This window comes from Bos indicus, chromosome 2 (genome assembly GCF_029378745.1).
Source record: "Bos indicus isolate NIAB-ARS_2022 breed Sahiwal x Tharparkar chromosome 2, NIAB-ARS_B.indTharparkar_mat_pri_1.0, whole genome shotgun sequence".
In the NCBI taxonomy this organism is placed as follows: Eukaryota; Metazoa; Chordata; class Mammalia; order Artiodactyla; family Bovidae; genus Bos; species Bos indicus.
In genome coordinates, this window is record NC_091761.1 from 94,021,123 (window position 1) to 94,036,926 (window position 15,804).

General features: G+C 48.3%; 1 protein-coding gene across 4 annotated transcripts in view; it reads left to right on the forward strand.

Moving 5' to 3' along the window:
- The window catches only part of NRP2 (neuropilin 2), a 120,174-nt gene that overhangs the window by 51,630 nt on the left and 52,740 nt on the right, over positions 1-15,804 (forward strand). For all 4 annotated transcript variants that reach the window (XM_019975603.2, XM_019975610.2, XM_019975618.2 and 1 more), the window contains exons 8-10: positions 8,672-8,816; positions 9,957-10,306; positions 12,404-12,548. In XM_019975603.2, the coding sequence (XP_019831162.2) occupies positions 8,672-8,816; positions 9,957-10,306; positions 12,404-12,548 (640 nt within the window). The remainder of the gene's footprint in view (positions 1-8,671; positions 8,817-9,956; positions 10,307-12,403; positions 12,549-15,804) is intronic.

Genomic DNA, 15,804 nt, shown 5'->3' on the forward strand with positions numbered 1-15,804 from the left:
GCTGGAACTTGAATGAAGTCACTTTGGCCACATCCCTTCAGAACGAATAAGCACTCCCCCATCACTTCAAAAATCCTCAGTTCTATATTTATTTTCCAAATTAAAACAAATCATTGTGAGAGCCATCTGAGAAATTTAAAACCCTTTGTGAAGCTTTCAGAAACTTAAGAAGAAAGACAACCCCACCACCACCACCAAATTAATTGGCTAAAGGTTAAAACCACGTGGTGTCTCTCTTCAGACCTTCTCGGATGATGCACTGCGTGACCTTGGAGATTTCTCTTTGCAGCTCCGTGCCTCAGTGTTTCTGCTGGCCCAAATGGAATGGTGCCTTTTTTGCTGTAGGCAGAGCACCTTGGGATCCATAGATGGAAGGCTCTCTGCAGATATAATTAATGTATTAGACCCACAGAGCTCTTCTTGAGCAGAAGCAAGTTATCAATTTAAAAGTAACAAGGCCCCATGGGATATTTATCTGCCTCTCTTAAAACCATAGGTCTGGAAGGGACCTGATAAGTCATCCAGACCTCTCCGTGCATCTGATGGGGCCTGTACGTGAGCTGCCACAGGTAAACCGTACCCCTCAGGCTTCAGTTAGGAATGCAAATGAAAATTTGGGTTTAAAAAAAAATATATATATATATATATATATCTTTTTTTGAAGCCTCCTGGTGGATGACTGGCTTTCCTTTTCCCTTTTATTGTAGTAATTTTACTTATTGTGTATAATATTCAGACAGTGACTCAAACCATCAGCTAGCAATGGACATCTAGAAGTCATAGATATGATTATATTGTCCAGGGTCATGTATGTTCAGAAGAGGACTGATGTCCTCTCCGAATTCAAGTCCCCCAGTTTATCTGCCCCCCTCAATTATAACCAAGAAGAATCGAGGGCCCTTGGTAATTAAGTTTGTCCCTTATCCATTTGCCATGGGATGAGCTCAGACCTTTAGCCTCTCCACTTAGGAAGCTCCAGGGAAAATTTCATTATACATAAGCTTGGAACCTTTTCTCCATCAGGCCCCCATGGCTGGCTTCACCCAACTCCCATGGGTGCTGAATTGTCTCCAGGACTGGAGGCCAGCCTCCCTGGCGCTTACAGCCTTGATGCTAAATTCCTTGTGCTTTCCAGACCCACGGCCAGTGGGACGGAGCAGACAGCAGGAAATGTGAAATGGTGCCGTGATTTTGCTTGGGCAAAAGCCCAAGCACCTCCGGATGAACAGTGGGGTGAGCACTTCGCCAGGTAGATTGTCGGGTTCTTTGCTGTCACCGGTTCCCTGCTCTGTGGTTTCCTGAGATTTCTTCTAGAAAAAGAGTACAATTGGCAGGTAGATTTAGCAACCTCATTCCCTGTACACTTTTTGCTCTCTTTTCCCCACCTGGAGATTAAAAAAGGTGCCTTCTTAAATAATGTGGCAGTGTTCTTTCAGGAGGTATTCAGTTGGAGGCCCTTCCCACCCAGGTAGAATGTCTATTTCTGCCCCACCTTCATGGGAATACACCCTCATGGCTCTGATATTCCACTCTCTTGCAGCCCATCTCTCCTCCAGCCCCCAATCCCTGAGCTGTCCTCTGCTCCTCTCCTCCCTCATGCTTTCCTGTCTCAAATCCTGAAACCCTAATCCTGTTACTATGCTGTGTTCCAGGGCTCGGCATCTCGATGGGGGTAACTTGATCCCGCAGTAAATCTAACGGGCCCCTCAAGGCACACACAGATGGGGATGTGTACATACTACCCACCTCCGCCCCCCACCCCCAGAAAAAAAAATCAGCTTTCCTTGCCCTACACCCCACAACAAGCTCCTGCTCTTCTGTCTCCTCCTTCACATCAGCAATGCTGCCTGACGATCAAAACAGCCCTAAAGTAAAGGAGGAGGAGATAGGAGGGCATCGTGGTGGTAAATGAGCATTTGGTGGTTAGGGAATTTCTTTGCCCTACCCCCATCCCTTCCCGCCCTTAAATTCTCTTTCTCAGTGTCTCTCATAGATATATATTTATACAGGAGAGAGACATCCCTTCTGATTCTGTATCTGGCTAAGTTCCCACATTCACTAGAATGAAAGCAGCTTTAAAAAAAAAAATTTATAGTCTTGAAGGAAGAGTTTTAAGAGAGAAATGTCAGGACCAAGATTTACAAACAGGAAAAAAAAGTCCATTACCTTAACATCATTTTCCCCGAGTGCAGCAGGCCCCCATCCCCACCCCTACCCTTGCCTGTTTGGTGCAACAAATTAATTAAGCAGGATGGTATTCATTGATTAACCATTTATTTCCTGGTGTAGCCCCGATGGCTGATTTTAGAGAAAATGCAAGGGAAAGCGGGTGGGAGAGGGAGGACCAGCATTTGGTCCTGAGTGAGGATGGGTCAGTGTGGTGGTTCCTGAGAAGAATGTTTAAAATGTGCTCCTGTTTTCCCCCATCTCTGCCCTCCATTCCTGCCACCTCTCTTCTCTGCTGGCTTTGTTCTGCTCCTTGAGAGTCTGTGCCAAGTAGATTGAAAAGGAGAACTTTGGATGCAATGAAACATTTATTAGTGAAGAGAAATATTTATTTTTAAAAAAGAAAGGGAGGAGAAAAAGATCTCCTGCACAGTTTCTACCTCAGGGCTCCAGCACTGTGTTGTCTTTGAAAAATTTTCTGCTCTCTGGGCAGTTCCTGGAGCCAGTTGCATTCACATATTTACAGCAAAATAGAAGTAAACTGTAGGTCACACTATAGGTAATGAAGGGACGGGCATGCACAGACGGAATGAATGAAGCCCAGGCAGGTGGGAGGCAGTGCACAGAATGAGAGTCTGCATCTGTGGACCAAAGGGCCTGCCTGACGGAGGAAGGTCAGGCAGCCAGGAGCACCGCGAGCCTGTGCTTGTCTCTCCGCCGAGAGGCTCAAAGACTGTTGAGTGTCTACCCTGGCCTGGGCACCCGGATGTTGATGGCAGGGATGAACAGCGTATGGGAGAGAGATTTAGGGCTGGCAGAGAATCCACCCTCAAAGAGGACTCCCAGGGAGGCAGTGAAACAGTAACTGTTCTCAGTGGCACCTGAGTCACTGCATGTTCTTCAAAGAGATCTTCGGGAGGGGTCAGCAAGAAGTGGTGGCTGTGACTGGAAAGGGTGAAAGACAAAGAACAGATGACCTCAAAAACCAAACATGATGCTTTCTGGCTAGATGTTTCTTATTACAGTATAAATGTATATACATACACATACATATGCATATATATATATATACTTTTCTTTTTTACATAGTCCATGCCTTATGAGCTCACAGAAATGGTCGAAACGTGTTGATTCCTTTTTCTGGGTGGGAGAAGAGTGATTTGTAGATAATAACCAAACTGGGATATTGGATAGCAGCCAATTTAATTGGCAGATGCCCCCCTCTCCCAGAGGTGCAAATCAAAAAATCCATGAAGTGCTGCCGGTTTCAGATTCTGTCTTACTGAAAATAAACCAAAGGTCTCCAGAATCAATTGGCAAGTGTTGGATTATGTTCGGAATTCAGCAAGGCACCAAATGGATTATCTAAACCACTTCGTGCCCTGAATTGTTTTTCAAACTTGGTTTACAGAAGTGCACTTGAAGAACTCTATATTCAACATAGCTTCATACATTCAGATATATATATACATACACACACACACACACACACACACACATTAGTAATTACAACATAATCAATGCTATCCCACCTCTTTAGAAAGCTAGGATCACCTTAAACACACTTCTTTTCACACTTTTTCCTTTGGGTGGGGAAGCAACCATATTAACTTTTTTTTTTTAGTTAACAAAAACATATACCATCTGTGACATCCAGCTTTTAAAGCAGATGTTAAAATGTGATCGTCACATTTTATATACATCTATCTGGGTGTGCCATACGCTGACAAGTCACTGAGTTTTCTCAACAATGTGGACTCCTCACTGTGAAGTTATGGCCTGAAAATTCTTGGCCTCAAGGTGGGACTTGAGAGTTAATGGCTTTCAAGGCTTGAACTTTCCCAGTTAAACAGAGACCTATTTGTTACTCGTGCTGTAGCTTCCCGTCTAATGTCTGTCCTGGCTGTGGTGCTGACCCTAGAGCCAGCAGGGAGGGCCGGCTGGTAAAGTCCAGTGTCTATTTGCAAGCCTGCTATCTACTTTATTTTCCTGAAGGAGAAATCAAGGTATCTAAGGTTTATTGATTTGCCTATAGTGATTCAGTGAGTCGGCAGGGAATAGGGAGTGAAACCAATTTCCTGGCATCATTTCCCAAGCACGCCAACTCCTTACCTTGCAGTGCCTCGACTGGAAGCCAAGAATTCATCTCCGAGAATTTGATCAGAAAACATATGAAGGGTGATTCTGAAACCACAGAAGCATTGAGAAAGTCATAAAGATGTATAATATATGATAGCATTTACCAGCTATAAATAGGGCCGTGCAGGGAGAAAAATAGAGTCCTTATAAATCCATTGGGTCTGGAGAAATAGAAACTGCTTAATGTTTCATTAAAAATGGATTTTCATAAATTGCACTTTGATATCTTTGGGCACAAGACAATATGTGAGGACTAAGGTGTTGTTATTTATTATTCTTCGTTTATTAATAATTTGCACTGTTATTGAACCAAAACATCAACAAGTTATATTCTCCCTCTGAGTGGAGCAGTCACCAGGTGTCCTGAGTCTGAGCACTATTTGAAATGTATGAAAATCCACAGCATTTGTCCACAAAAGCACTTAGGCTACAAGGGACAGTGGTAACTAAAATGCCGTGTTAGAAAGTGGACACTCCTGGGGCAGTTCTAAATGAGAAACTCTTGTGAAGCAAGCCTTAGAATCTGGGGGCCAGAAGGGACTGTACAGATCAACCCATACAATCTCCTCATTTAATAGGGAAGGAATTGAGGCCTGGGGGAGGTAGAGATATTTGCCTACAGTGAGGGCTTCCCTGGTGGCTCAGACGGTAAAGAATCTGCCTGCAATGCGGGAGACCTAGGTTCAATCTGGGGTTGGAAAGATCCCCTGGAGGAGGGCATGGCAACCCACTCCAGTGTTCTTGCCTGGAGAATCCCCATGGACAGAGGAGCCTGGCTGGCTACTGTCCTTAGGGTAGCAAAGAGCTGGACACGACTGAGTGAGTAAGCACAGCAGGAACTAATTAACAACAGAGTCTGGCTCCCGGTTCAAGCCTTAGTGTTTGAACTTTTTTCTACTACACCCACCTCAGAGTAAGAGGTATGTAAAAAGTTTATTAAAATAAAATGGTATTGGGAACTTCCCTGGAGGTCCGAGGAGGAGGAGATGGCAACCCACTTCAGTATCCTTGCCTGGATCACCCCAGGGACAGAGGAGACTGGGGAGCTACAGTCTGTGGGGTCACAGAGTCAGACCCCACTGAGCGACTGAGCACAATCACACATTGGAGCTCCAGTGGTTAAGACTTCTCCTTCCAACGCAGGGCTGCGTGTTCGATCCCTGGTTGGGGAGCTAGGATCCCACATGCCTCATGGCCAAAATACCAAAACATAAAACAGAAGCAGTATTGTAACAAATTCAATAAAGACTTTAAAAATGGTCCACATTCCAAAAAAAAGATGGTATTCTGTCAGCCAAGGGTCCCAAGAACAGAAGGTAGTTAAAAGCACAAGCTCAGGGGCAAACAAGACACTGAGAAGGAACTGGGCTCAGAAACAGGAATGATTACTTGAGGTCACATTGTAAGAGCCTTCATTTGGTTCAGGGGTGGGAGAAGAGTGAGCAATAGCAGATGGAAGGTCAATTAGAGAACCAAGTAGGTCTTCTCAGGTAGATAACCCATGTGCCTGCCTCCCTCACTGACTGATGCCACTGTGGGCAGAGATCCAGGAGGCTTACCCAAGCCTGTGGCCACACACATCCATGGGAAGAGCAGCCCCCTCCTCAGACACGTACCCACGCGTGTGTGTTCCCCATGCCCACACACAGCCAGCCTCCCCAAGACAGTCCAAAGACACAGTCATTTTCTTACTGAGGAAGGAAAGAAATGGTTTCCTGGTGTTGTCTGCCCAGGCTGAGAAATGAAGGGGTCAGATAAGATAAAATTGGATATTAAAAACACATAAGACGTGCTGTGTTTCTAAACGGTACCAGCATGGTGTGTACACTGTGAATTAGCAGCTGTGTTGAGGTTCAAATCCACTCAACACTCCAATTATATATTCACGTGGCAAATCAAACCCCCCACCAAGCCCCCCGCCTTGGAACTCCTTAGCATCTCCTGATGGAGGCCACACAGCCACCACCACCATCCTCAGGGAGCAGGTCAGTAGTGGGCCCCCCCCACTGCTCACAGCACCCGTCTGAAATAAGCAGAGGGCTTGTCTTTGCTTCTGCCCTGCCAAAACAAAACAAAAAAACAAACAAAGAGCCTCTGCCTCATGCTGAATTCTAGGAGAACTGATTCATCTCTTTCCCTTGGATTCGGTTGCTCCATCTCTTTCCCCAAAGCGGCAAGGAAGCCAAGAAACGGGCATAGCAAGGCCTGGACTGTCCGACCTCCTGCCCTTCCTCCTGGTAGTTCCTCCCCAAGATTAGATCACAGAGGTTCAGGCACCTCCTTCTTCCTGTCGGCCTTCTCCCAAGTGTCTGGCTCCAACTTCTTTCCTTCTGCTTTTGTGGCGCGTTTTCTTTGTCTTCTCCCTCTTCTTTGTCCTCAATCACCATTCGGGAAGCAGCCAAACTGATGCTGGGAGGGATGTGTGCGGCAGGCAGTCCTGCTTTGGTGCTCCCGGCAGTGGCAGTCCTGCTTTGGTGCTCCCGGCAGTGGCAGTCCTGCTTTGGTGCTCCCGGCAGTCAGCGAAGCAGCAGAGGAGGAACCTGGCGGCCTGGGGACCAGAGCGGAGGCTCCCCAGGGAAGCAGAGCAAACAGCAAGGCTGGAGGGGAGTGCTCCCCTGGAATAGGTGGGCTCAGTACCAGGAACAAGGGGTTTCAGCTGAATACAGTGGTCCTCTGAATACTGTTTTGTCCTCTCCTTCCCTCCGTTTCTCTTCAACAGACCACATCCCCTTATTTGGTTGCAAAAGGTATGATGGCTCTTAGCCTTCACCGCCACATCGGTGTGAGCTATTAATGGCTCTGACGTTTGACCTTTAGCAAGTGGGAAATATAGAAGGTTCAAGGTTGTCAAATGGCAGAGTTCCTAGTTACAGTTCCTAAGGAAGCAAAGACCACGCTGTTAATTAGCTCTAAGCCTTGGTGCTGCTCTTCACTCTTTCCCAGAGCCTTCTACGTTGGGATTAGAAACAATGGGAGCACACCACTCAACAGCAGCTCTCCCTCCATTCCACCCACGCTTGGGGATCTCAAGGCTCCAAGACTCCTAACACCAACATGAACACTGCACATGTAAGAGAGACAAGAAGCAAGGGAGAAAACCACAAGCCTACAGCCTAAAGACATGGCAAGGCTTGAGATCCAGACAGACATCTCTGAGCCTTAGTTTTTTCATCAACAAAGTGGAAATAATAGCACTTACTTCCTGGGATTTTTTTTAGGCCTGATTGTATTTAAACAGCATCTGGCTCAGTGGCATTCCAACATACTAGTTTCCCCATTCCCCTTGTCCAAAGCCTGTCCATGCCCAGACAGCTCATGTGTTATAGGTGTCATGAGCTGAAGGATCTGGTCCCCCTACCCAAGAGGAATGGCTGGTTGTTGCAGAGGTGGCTGTGAATGGATTTACAGTCACTTGGTTGTTAGAGCTGTGACAGATATGATCTAGGAGTGGTGGTTAGTGGTCTTTCCCTCCATTCTTATCAAGGGAAACCGGGAGAAACTCATGTCCACTTGTTCCAGCTCCTCTTTTTTTCTTTTTTGTAATGGAGAGCACAAAAAAGCATAAGGTCCATATGGCAGTTATTGATTTGGGCCATCTGGTAAGCTCGGACTTGCTCCTACCATGTTGGATCAGAAGCTACTCGAAACAGCCATTCCTCCCATAAGAGATGCATCAGTCAGATGGGGATGGGATTTCATTACAGGGCGGAGACTGCAATGAGAGGAAGCCAGAGCAGGACTCTGAGGGTTTGCCTGCAACCCTGACCCTACGACAAAGACCAGAAAGAACCAAGAAAGTGTTGATTGACACAGGGGCACCAGGGTAGATAGTGCTTTCTTACCCATCCATAGAGCAGGGAGACCTCTAAGTAACTAACAAAAACAATCGTGATGTACTTTCTGATGATAAAATACCCTGCAAATCTTTCTATATGCTGAAACCTGAGGAAGAGGGAAAGTCAAGTTCAAGCTAGTGAGAGAGGTCCACAAGCCCTAAAAGATGACATTGTCATTCCATTTTTAAAGGATATTCTACTGCTTATCCCCCCTCTCTCTTGGCTTCTGAAAGTGTTTTCCTTTTCATGGTGCCTTCCTCTGCTTGCTCTCAGGCCCAGAGGCAAAATTTTTTCTTCCCTCCAAAAGTTTTTGTGAAGACCATGTATTGTTTTCAAGTTAGAGCTGTGTGAGAAATTATCTTTTTTTTTTCCATGGCATTTCAAAAACAGCCCCAGACTACAAACCCACTGATTATTTTTAAGCTTAAGGGAACTAACATTGAACAGAGCTTCCCCTACTCTGTCAAAGACTGCCTGGCTCAACTACACACAGAGATTTCAATAACATGGACTGGCGTGTGATGTTATAGGTCTTCCAAGCCAACAACGATGCCACAGAGGTGGTTCTGAACAAGCTGCACTCGCCGCTGCTGACACGCTTCGTCAGGGTCCGCCCGCAGACCTGGCACACGGGCATCGCCCTCCGCCTGGAACTCTTCGGCTGCCGCGTCACAGGTACAGTGGGGTTGCTGTGAGGTTGGAGAGCGAACTGAGTCCTGGGCTCTGCTTCCAGTTCCAGCCCTGTGCTAACAGCACGATTGCAGCACGTGGCCTTCAGAGAAGGCTCGATTTTACCTGTGTGGGTTTTGAATGCACACGAAGTCTGGACCCTGCCTTGCTGGGTACCATGTCTTCAGGCAACCTCCACTCTCTCAGTGGCTGCATGAATACTTATAGAAGGCCCCCTGTGTGCTGGACCCCACACTGGGAGCTGGAGATGAAAAAGAAGGGAATGAGCAGATAGGGTCCCTGGCATGGCAGAGCATTCAGGCTGGGGGGCAAGACAGATAATAAACAAATGTAAGTGTGGGGATAACTATGTGAAGGAAGAGCACGAGGTGCTCTGCGAGTGACTGAAGGAACCTCTTGGAGCGTTGATCAACAGTTTGGGGACAGCCTTTCTAAGGATGTGACACTTAAGGTCTGGGCTGAGTAAAGGGTAGTCTGATGGTAAGTGAGGGGAACAGCATTTTGGGTAGAAGGAACAGCAAGTGAGAAGGATGCAAGGCAGAAAAGAGCTGTGATGATACATATGGAAGTAAAGACCTAACCCCATGAAGGGTTCCATCTAGAAGGGCAAACAATCACCCAGCTTACAATTCGATGCTCAGCACAGCTCCTCTATGCTCACCGCCCCCAGGAGGGTTAGTGGGGACTGTCACCAACAAGGACGTAAGAGTCCTTGGCTAACAGCGTAAGATACTCAGACATGCCAGGCACTGTGCTTTTTGTACAGTAACTAACAGAATCAGTAACTGAATTTTATATAGTAACTAATGGAATCCTTGCAACAACCCCCAAGAAGTAAGTACTACTGTTAATCCTCCTTTAGGCCTAGGGAAACTGAAGCACAGAACACTTCAATCATTTTCCCAAAGTCACACAGCTAGTAAGTGACAAAGCAAATGTGAATCCAGGCAGTCTGGTGCCCGACCATGCTCTTAACCACAGTGCTATCCCACGTTGAAACGCAGAGAAGTCAGTGTTGACTTACAGTGCTTGACAGTCGGGTTCTTTGACAGCTCCCTACTGATGGGGGTGGTCCCAGTTAAAGGGTACCAGCCTGACCTCTTGTATCTTCCTCCTTCTCTGCAGACGCCCCTTGCTCCAACATGCTGGGGATGCTCTCGGGGCTCATTGCCGACTCCCAGATCTCTGCCTCCTCCACCCGTGAGTACCTCTGGAGCCCCAGTGCTGCCCGCCTGGTCAGCAGCCGCTCGGGCTGGTTCCCTCGGATCCCTCAGGCCCAGCCAGGTGAGGAGTGGCTCCAGGTGGACCTGGGAGCACCCAAGACCGTGAAAGGCGTCATCATCCAGGGGGCCCGTGGAGGAGATAGCATCACTGCGGTGGAAGCCAGGGCGTTTGTGCGCAAGTTCAAAGTCTCCTACAGCCTCAATGGCAAAGACTGGGAGCACATCCAAGACCCGAGGACCCAGCAGCCAAAGGTAGGATGTTCCTAGAGGACTCCCTAACCTTGCCCCACAAAGGGAGGTTGATCTGGGGCGGGCTGGGGTGTCGATTTCCCAACTAGATGGTCATCACCAACTCCTATGAGCCAGTCAAACAAATGTTAACTGAGGGATACTTTGCGCCAGGCCCTCTGCTAAATGCCTTTTAATCCTTACAACAGGCTTCCCTAGTGGCTCAGACAGTAAAGAGCCGGCCTGCCAGTGCAGTAGACATGGGTTCTATCCCTGGGTCGGGAAGATCCTCTGGAGAAGGAAATGGCAACCCACTCCATTATTCTTTCCTGGAACATCCCATGTGCAGAGGAGCCTGAGGGGTTACAGTCCATGAGATCACAAAGGGTCAGACACGACTGAGCAACTAAACAACGAAAATCTTTATAACATCTCTAGAAGGTAGATCTTAGGGTCCCTCCCATTCCAGAGATGACAAAACTGAGGCTTGATGTCATGTCCAGGGTCACACAGTACCTGTGGTAGAGCCATGATTCAGACACAAGTCTCCCTCCAGAGCACAAATACCTAACCACTACTCCACACCACCTTGCTAATAACTTGGACACTCTTAATACCCTCTTTCAGATAAAGTTTCCTTGGAACTGGCCAGATATTCAAAGGGGATGTGGTTCTTGGAGGCTCAACTATAGAAACTTAGGGAATGACTTCCAAAAACAACTGTGTGTTTCTGAGTGTTGCTGAACTTTGTATTTTGCTGGGCTTGACTACTTAGATCTTTCCCGCCTCTCACAGAGAGACTGGAAAGAGGCAAAGGAAACTAACTCCAGGCCAGAAGTGCAGGCCAGCATCGCCCACTCTGTCCTGCCATTGCAGGAGTAAAGGTCAGCCCTGAACAGGGGGGACCAAGGAGCTCCAGGAAAGGGAGGGATGTCATGCCCCTGTCCCTTTCCACATTAATCTCTCAATCAGCCTTGGGCACCAGTCCTCATTGCTAAGTTAACTCTTCATTTTTCGCAGAAGATCAGGGCCTCTAGTAAGGAAGGGGTATCACGTGTCTCTGTTTGGCCCCTTTACTAAGCCAACATTTCCATTCTTAATGCAGAGGCAAGGGCTGGACTGGAGGTTTTGCACTGCTGATGTAAACTCCCAGCTCATGATTCCAGTGGCTTGAAAGGCTCAGGGCTTGGTAACTGGAACCTTCAGTGGATGGAACATAAGTTGGACCACAGGGTGTCCCAGGGACAGCTGACCTTGAGTCTTCTTGACCATCCTGAGGGCCTGGGAAAGGAGATGATCTTAGCCAGACTCAGAGCCTGCTCTCCCCATAACAGTGCCCCGCTTTTGGAATTGTGGGCATTCTGCCACATTCCTAGATAAAAATCTGCCACAGCCCCTGGCATACCTGTGCACCGCCTTTCCCTAAGTCACCGGTTCACAAGTGTGCTCTGGGTTGGTTTCCCCACGTGACTTCAGCCAGGGCAAGCCCAACGGTCGTCAGTTTCATGTAGTGTGGCTTCAGATGAGGTTCATTTTGACAGAATGTCTTCTACTAAACCAAGGTCGGGGGAACACAGTCTCAGACTGTCAACATGTGCCCAGCAGAAATAGTCATTAGCCTAGAGAAAGGATGGTCACTTTCCCTTCAGCCTCTCGGTGACCTGGAACTTTCTAAATTGAAATGGTCAAGCTGGGAGTTTCTAAATCTAGACTCTTAAACATCAGGGAAAGAACTTATTTTTCTAATAAACGGAGAACTTCAGAACAGGCAAGACAGTCTACATGCCCTTTCCTCCTCCCTAGCCAAGTACAGCTTCAAACTCACTCAGAGCCGAATTCTGCATTTTCAGTTTCACTCCCAGGATAGAGAACAGAACCCAGCAACCGCCACTTTCATCTGCTCCCTATTTGCCATGTTTCTGGGACCTCCCAAATGAATAAAAACCTTGGTCTGAGAATGGGGCTCCCTCGGACCAACATGTGCAGCGACGGTGGATTAACTCTGAAGCAGACTTCTAGCTGGATGTAAGGGGCGGGGAGGGAAGGGGGAGGAAGGAGCAGAAAGGAGGAGTGAAGAGGCGTCCACCCAGGAAGGGCTGAGCAGCCTTGTCTCCCCTGCAGCTGTTTGAAGGGAATATGCACTATGACACCCCCGACATCCGGAGGTTCGACCCTGTCCTGGCGCAGTACGTGCGGGTGTACCCGGAGAGGTGGTCCCCCGCAGGCATTGGGATGCGGCTGGAGGTGCTGGGCTGTGATTGGACAGGTAAGGCCCCTTTTCCACTTCAGGTCTCACTCACATGATCTCCTGACCTGGGCTTCCTGGGACGTCCTAGGAGGAGGTCAGACTATGATGGGGACAGGCAGAGAGGCAGCTGTCCCCAGTGAAGCCCCATCCATTCAAAACCACACTGCCCCCCCCCGCCTGCCCTGCACTCCACCTTATTCAACCTCAAACCACAGGCCCTGCCACCTCCGGACTTGGGACAGTTTCTCAAGGGATGTGCTCTGTCTATTTTAAAGGATCATTTCAGTTCCTCCACCCGAGTATCTCAAAAACAAATCGTAACTACACACTACCCACCCAAATTCAATTAGACCCTGACTTTTCAGGCCAGAGGGCTGTGGCTGTTGATTTAGGGAAGGGAAAAAAAAAAAACCTTGCTCATGATAATAAAGTAATCCGTTTATGTCTGAATCTGGCCTCCAGATGTCAGTGGCTAAGAGACTTCATTTTCATTTCGAAGCTACATCTGTAAAAGGCATTTATTTGCTCGGGAGGGACCCTGTTGCGGGGGAGCTGCTGGGAACCCGCCGCCTTCCCCTTGTGCGGCAGAAGCCTGGCTGGGTCCCACCTCCACCCAGCAGCGGCCCCAGAGCATCTCCAGAGTCTCCTGAACAGGATGAGGCCCACGGATCACGACCACCCTCCCTGTTCCCTGGGAAGCACCCCATCCATCCTTCCGAGTGGGGCCTCCCTCCTCTGCAGGCCCCCACCCTCCTCCCGGGTAGAGCTGGCACGGATCTCAGCTAAGCCAGAGTCGAGCTTGCGCGCTGCCTGCCAGACGGAGCTGGCGCGCCGCACCAGAGACAGCAGGAGCTGCAGTCAGGACCCGGGCCCCAGGTATCTCCATTTTCCTGTCTGTAAGGTACCTGTCAGCAGCTCACCCAGCAGGGGAAGGTGAAGGATTAATAAGGGCATGTCGGAGAAGTGCTTCTGGCTCCCCGGGAGAAAAATGCTGCCTGTGTGCTGTTACCGTGGCGCCCAGGAGGTGTCCCGTTGAGGCGCGCCGGCCGGGAATCCGGCCGAATTAGCCTTTCTCACCTCCAGATGGAAGGCAGACCCAGTGAATGCATTTTAGTGGGAAGACACTTTATTCCCCATCATGAAGGAGTGAGGCCAGGTTCCCTGCAGCCCGCTGAGTGCGCCTGAACTGTCCTCTTGCTGCCGCTGAAAACGGCCCTCCGGCAGCGACCCAAGCTGGCTGCTTTGGGGCCAGCATCAGAGCATTAGAGGTACAGAGGACCCGAGGGCTGCAAGGCCAGTGACTTTCAAGCATTTCTGACCATCGTCTGCAATTTAAAATAAATTTGTATCACAACCCACTTGACTTACAAGCACGAGTACACTCACACAAGCACACACTACCACATGTGTGCATATGGAATATAGAATATCATTAACTAGCCTGGACTCTAGGGACAGATTGCCAAGTTCAGGTCCAGCCTCTGCCGATCTCGGTTATCTTAGCTAAAGAATGGGGGTGACCGTAGTATATCTACACCCCTCACCGTTGTCATGAGGATTTAATAAAATAATAAAGTACTTCGCCTACTGCCTGGCACCTGATAAACTTGTTCTAATAAGTAAATGTGATTGAAACAAAAGTTCCCAAAGCAGTGCTAACACATGAGTACACTCTGAAATACCATAGTCCCTATTTTTTTTTTCAGAGTCCCTATTTTAAAATCCTAGTCCTGACCCACGAAATTGATCCACAACCTGTTAACAGGGTGACATACAGCTTGAAAAAGATCACCAATCTAGGAGTGGGAAACTGAGTCCCAGGGAGAGGAGCTGCTTGCTAGAGGCCACTCAGCTAGCCAAGAGCTGACTCATCCTTCACTCCTGTCCCCAGTACCCCCATGCCACACCTCTCCCAGGCTGGCCCTGTTTTAAGACCGACTGAACAACCGCTAATGGACTTTTCCTCTTACTGCCCCTCCCAAGCTGGCCCAGATGACACTGGAGATGGTCAGCAACAGGTTTCTCATTTCAAAGTTCTCCTGGCCATACTTTGGAAGATCAGAGTAGGACCTCGACACCCTCCACCCAGCCTCCTTCCCTTTGAAGTCTCTGACATCTGGTTTCAATTGCCGGGGAGCATAACATGATGGGCAGTTACATCTAAGTGTCCAGTACAAACACAGTGGACACGGAGGCCAGCTGTCATCCCCTCACTTTCATTCACACGTCCTGCCCTCTCACTGCCTTGCCCGCCCCCTTGCCACTGGATTTAACATTTTACATCTCTGCCAAAAGCTCACCCACTCTGACGTTTCCTGGAGTCGCTCTCCCAGGCCTCGTGGCTTTCTGCTTTTCACATTTCCATTCATTTCTGCGATTCACCTTTGTTCCCTTCTTCCTTCCCACCCCAAAAGGATAACAGGGAATAGAATGGGCTGGGTTGAGTTGCTGCAGCTAAGTAATTTGACGGGGCTACTTCACCTGTTCGTTTGTTTGTGTTTCCAGTGATTACTTCTTGCCTTGCTGCCCATAGTTGCTTTACAACGGTGTTGGAGATTCTGTGACACGGGGACAAATTTGAACTTACAAATTAGGACGCTTTGGGTTTGTTTGCTATTTACTGTGAGTGAGAGGCAGGCATGGCAAAAGGAAGATGAAAGGTTATGCTCATAGTATTTAATAGCAGAAAGATGGGAAGTCAACCGTGAAAAAGCTATTCAGTGAGTTTAGTGATTTCCTTCAGCTCCCGGCTTTATTAAATGGTATCCTGAAGGGTGCTGACAAAGATGCCTAATTACATACAGTAGCACAAAAAAACACATATAGAAATGGTAGGAGCCATGCACAGGCTTTTTGGGGAGTCTTATGGGAGGCCAGCCCTGGGATGAAGACCCCACCTCACAACATGCAGACTTAAACATCAGTTTCCAGCATTCCTTGGGGCCCCACCTAGCACCTGACTCATGCTTTCATTCACTTCATGAAAGGTTGCTGAATGAATGACTGGCAGCAACAGATAAACAAGTGAATGGATGGGTGAATGAATCACCTAGAGCCGAGGGCAGAACTGACTGCCTGCAGCCAGGTTTGCCCAGCCAGGCTTGGTTGCCTGCTCCTCATATTTTGAAATCAGTTACCAACATTTATGACAAGTCTGGCGGTTTTCCCTGGGTTGTTGTTGGGTTTTTTTTTTTTGCTTCATGTGTGGGAAGAGACATCTTTTTGCAAGATCTGGCCACACTGGCCACCTCCCTACTTGGGGCCATCATGGTGG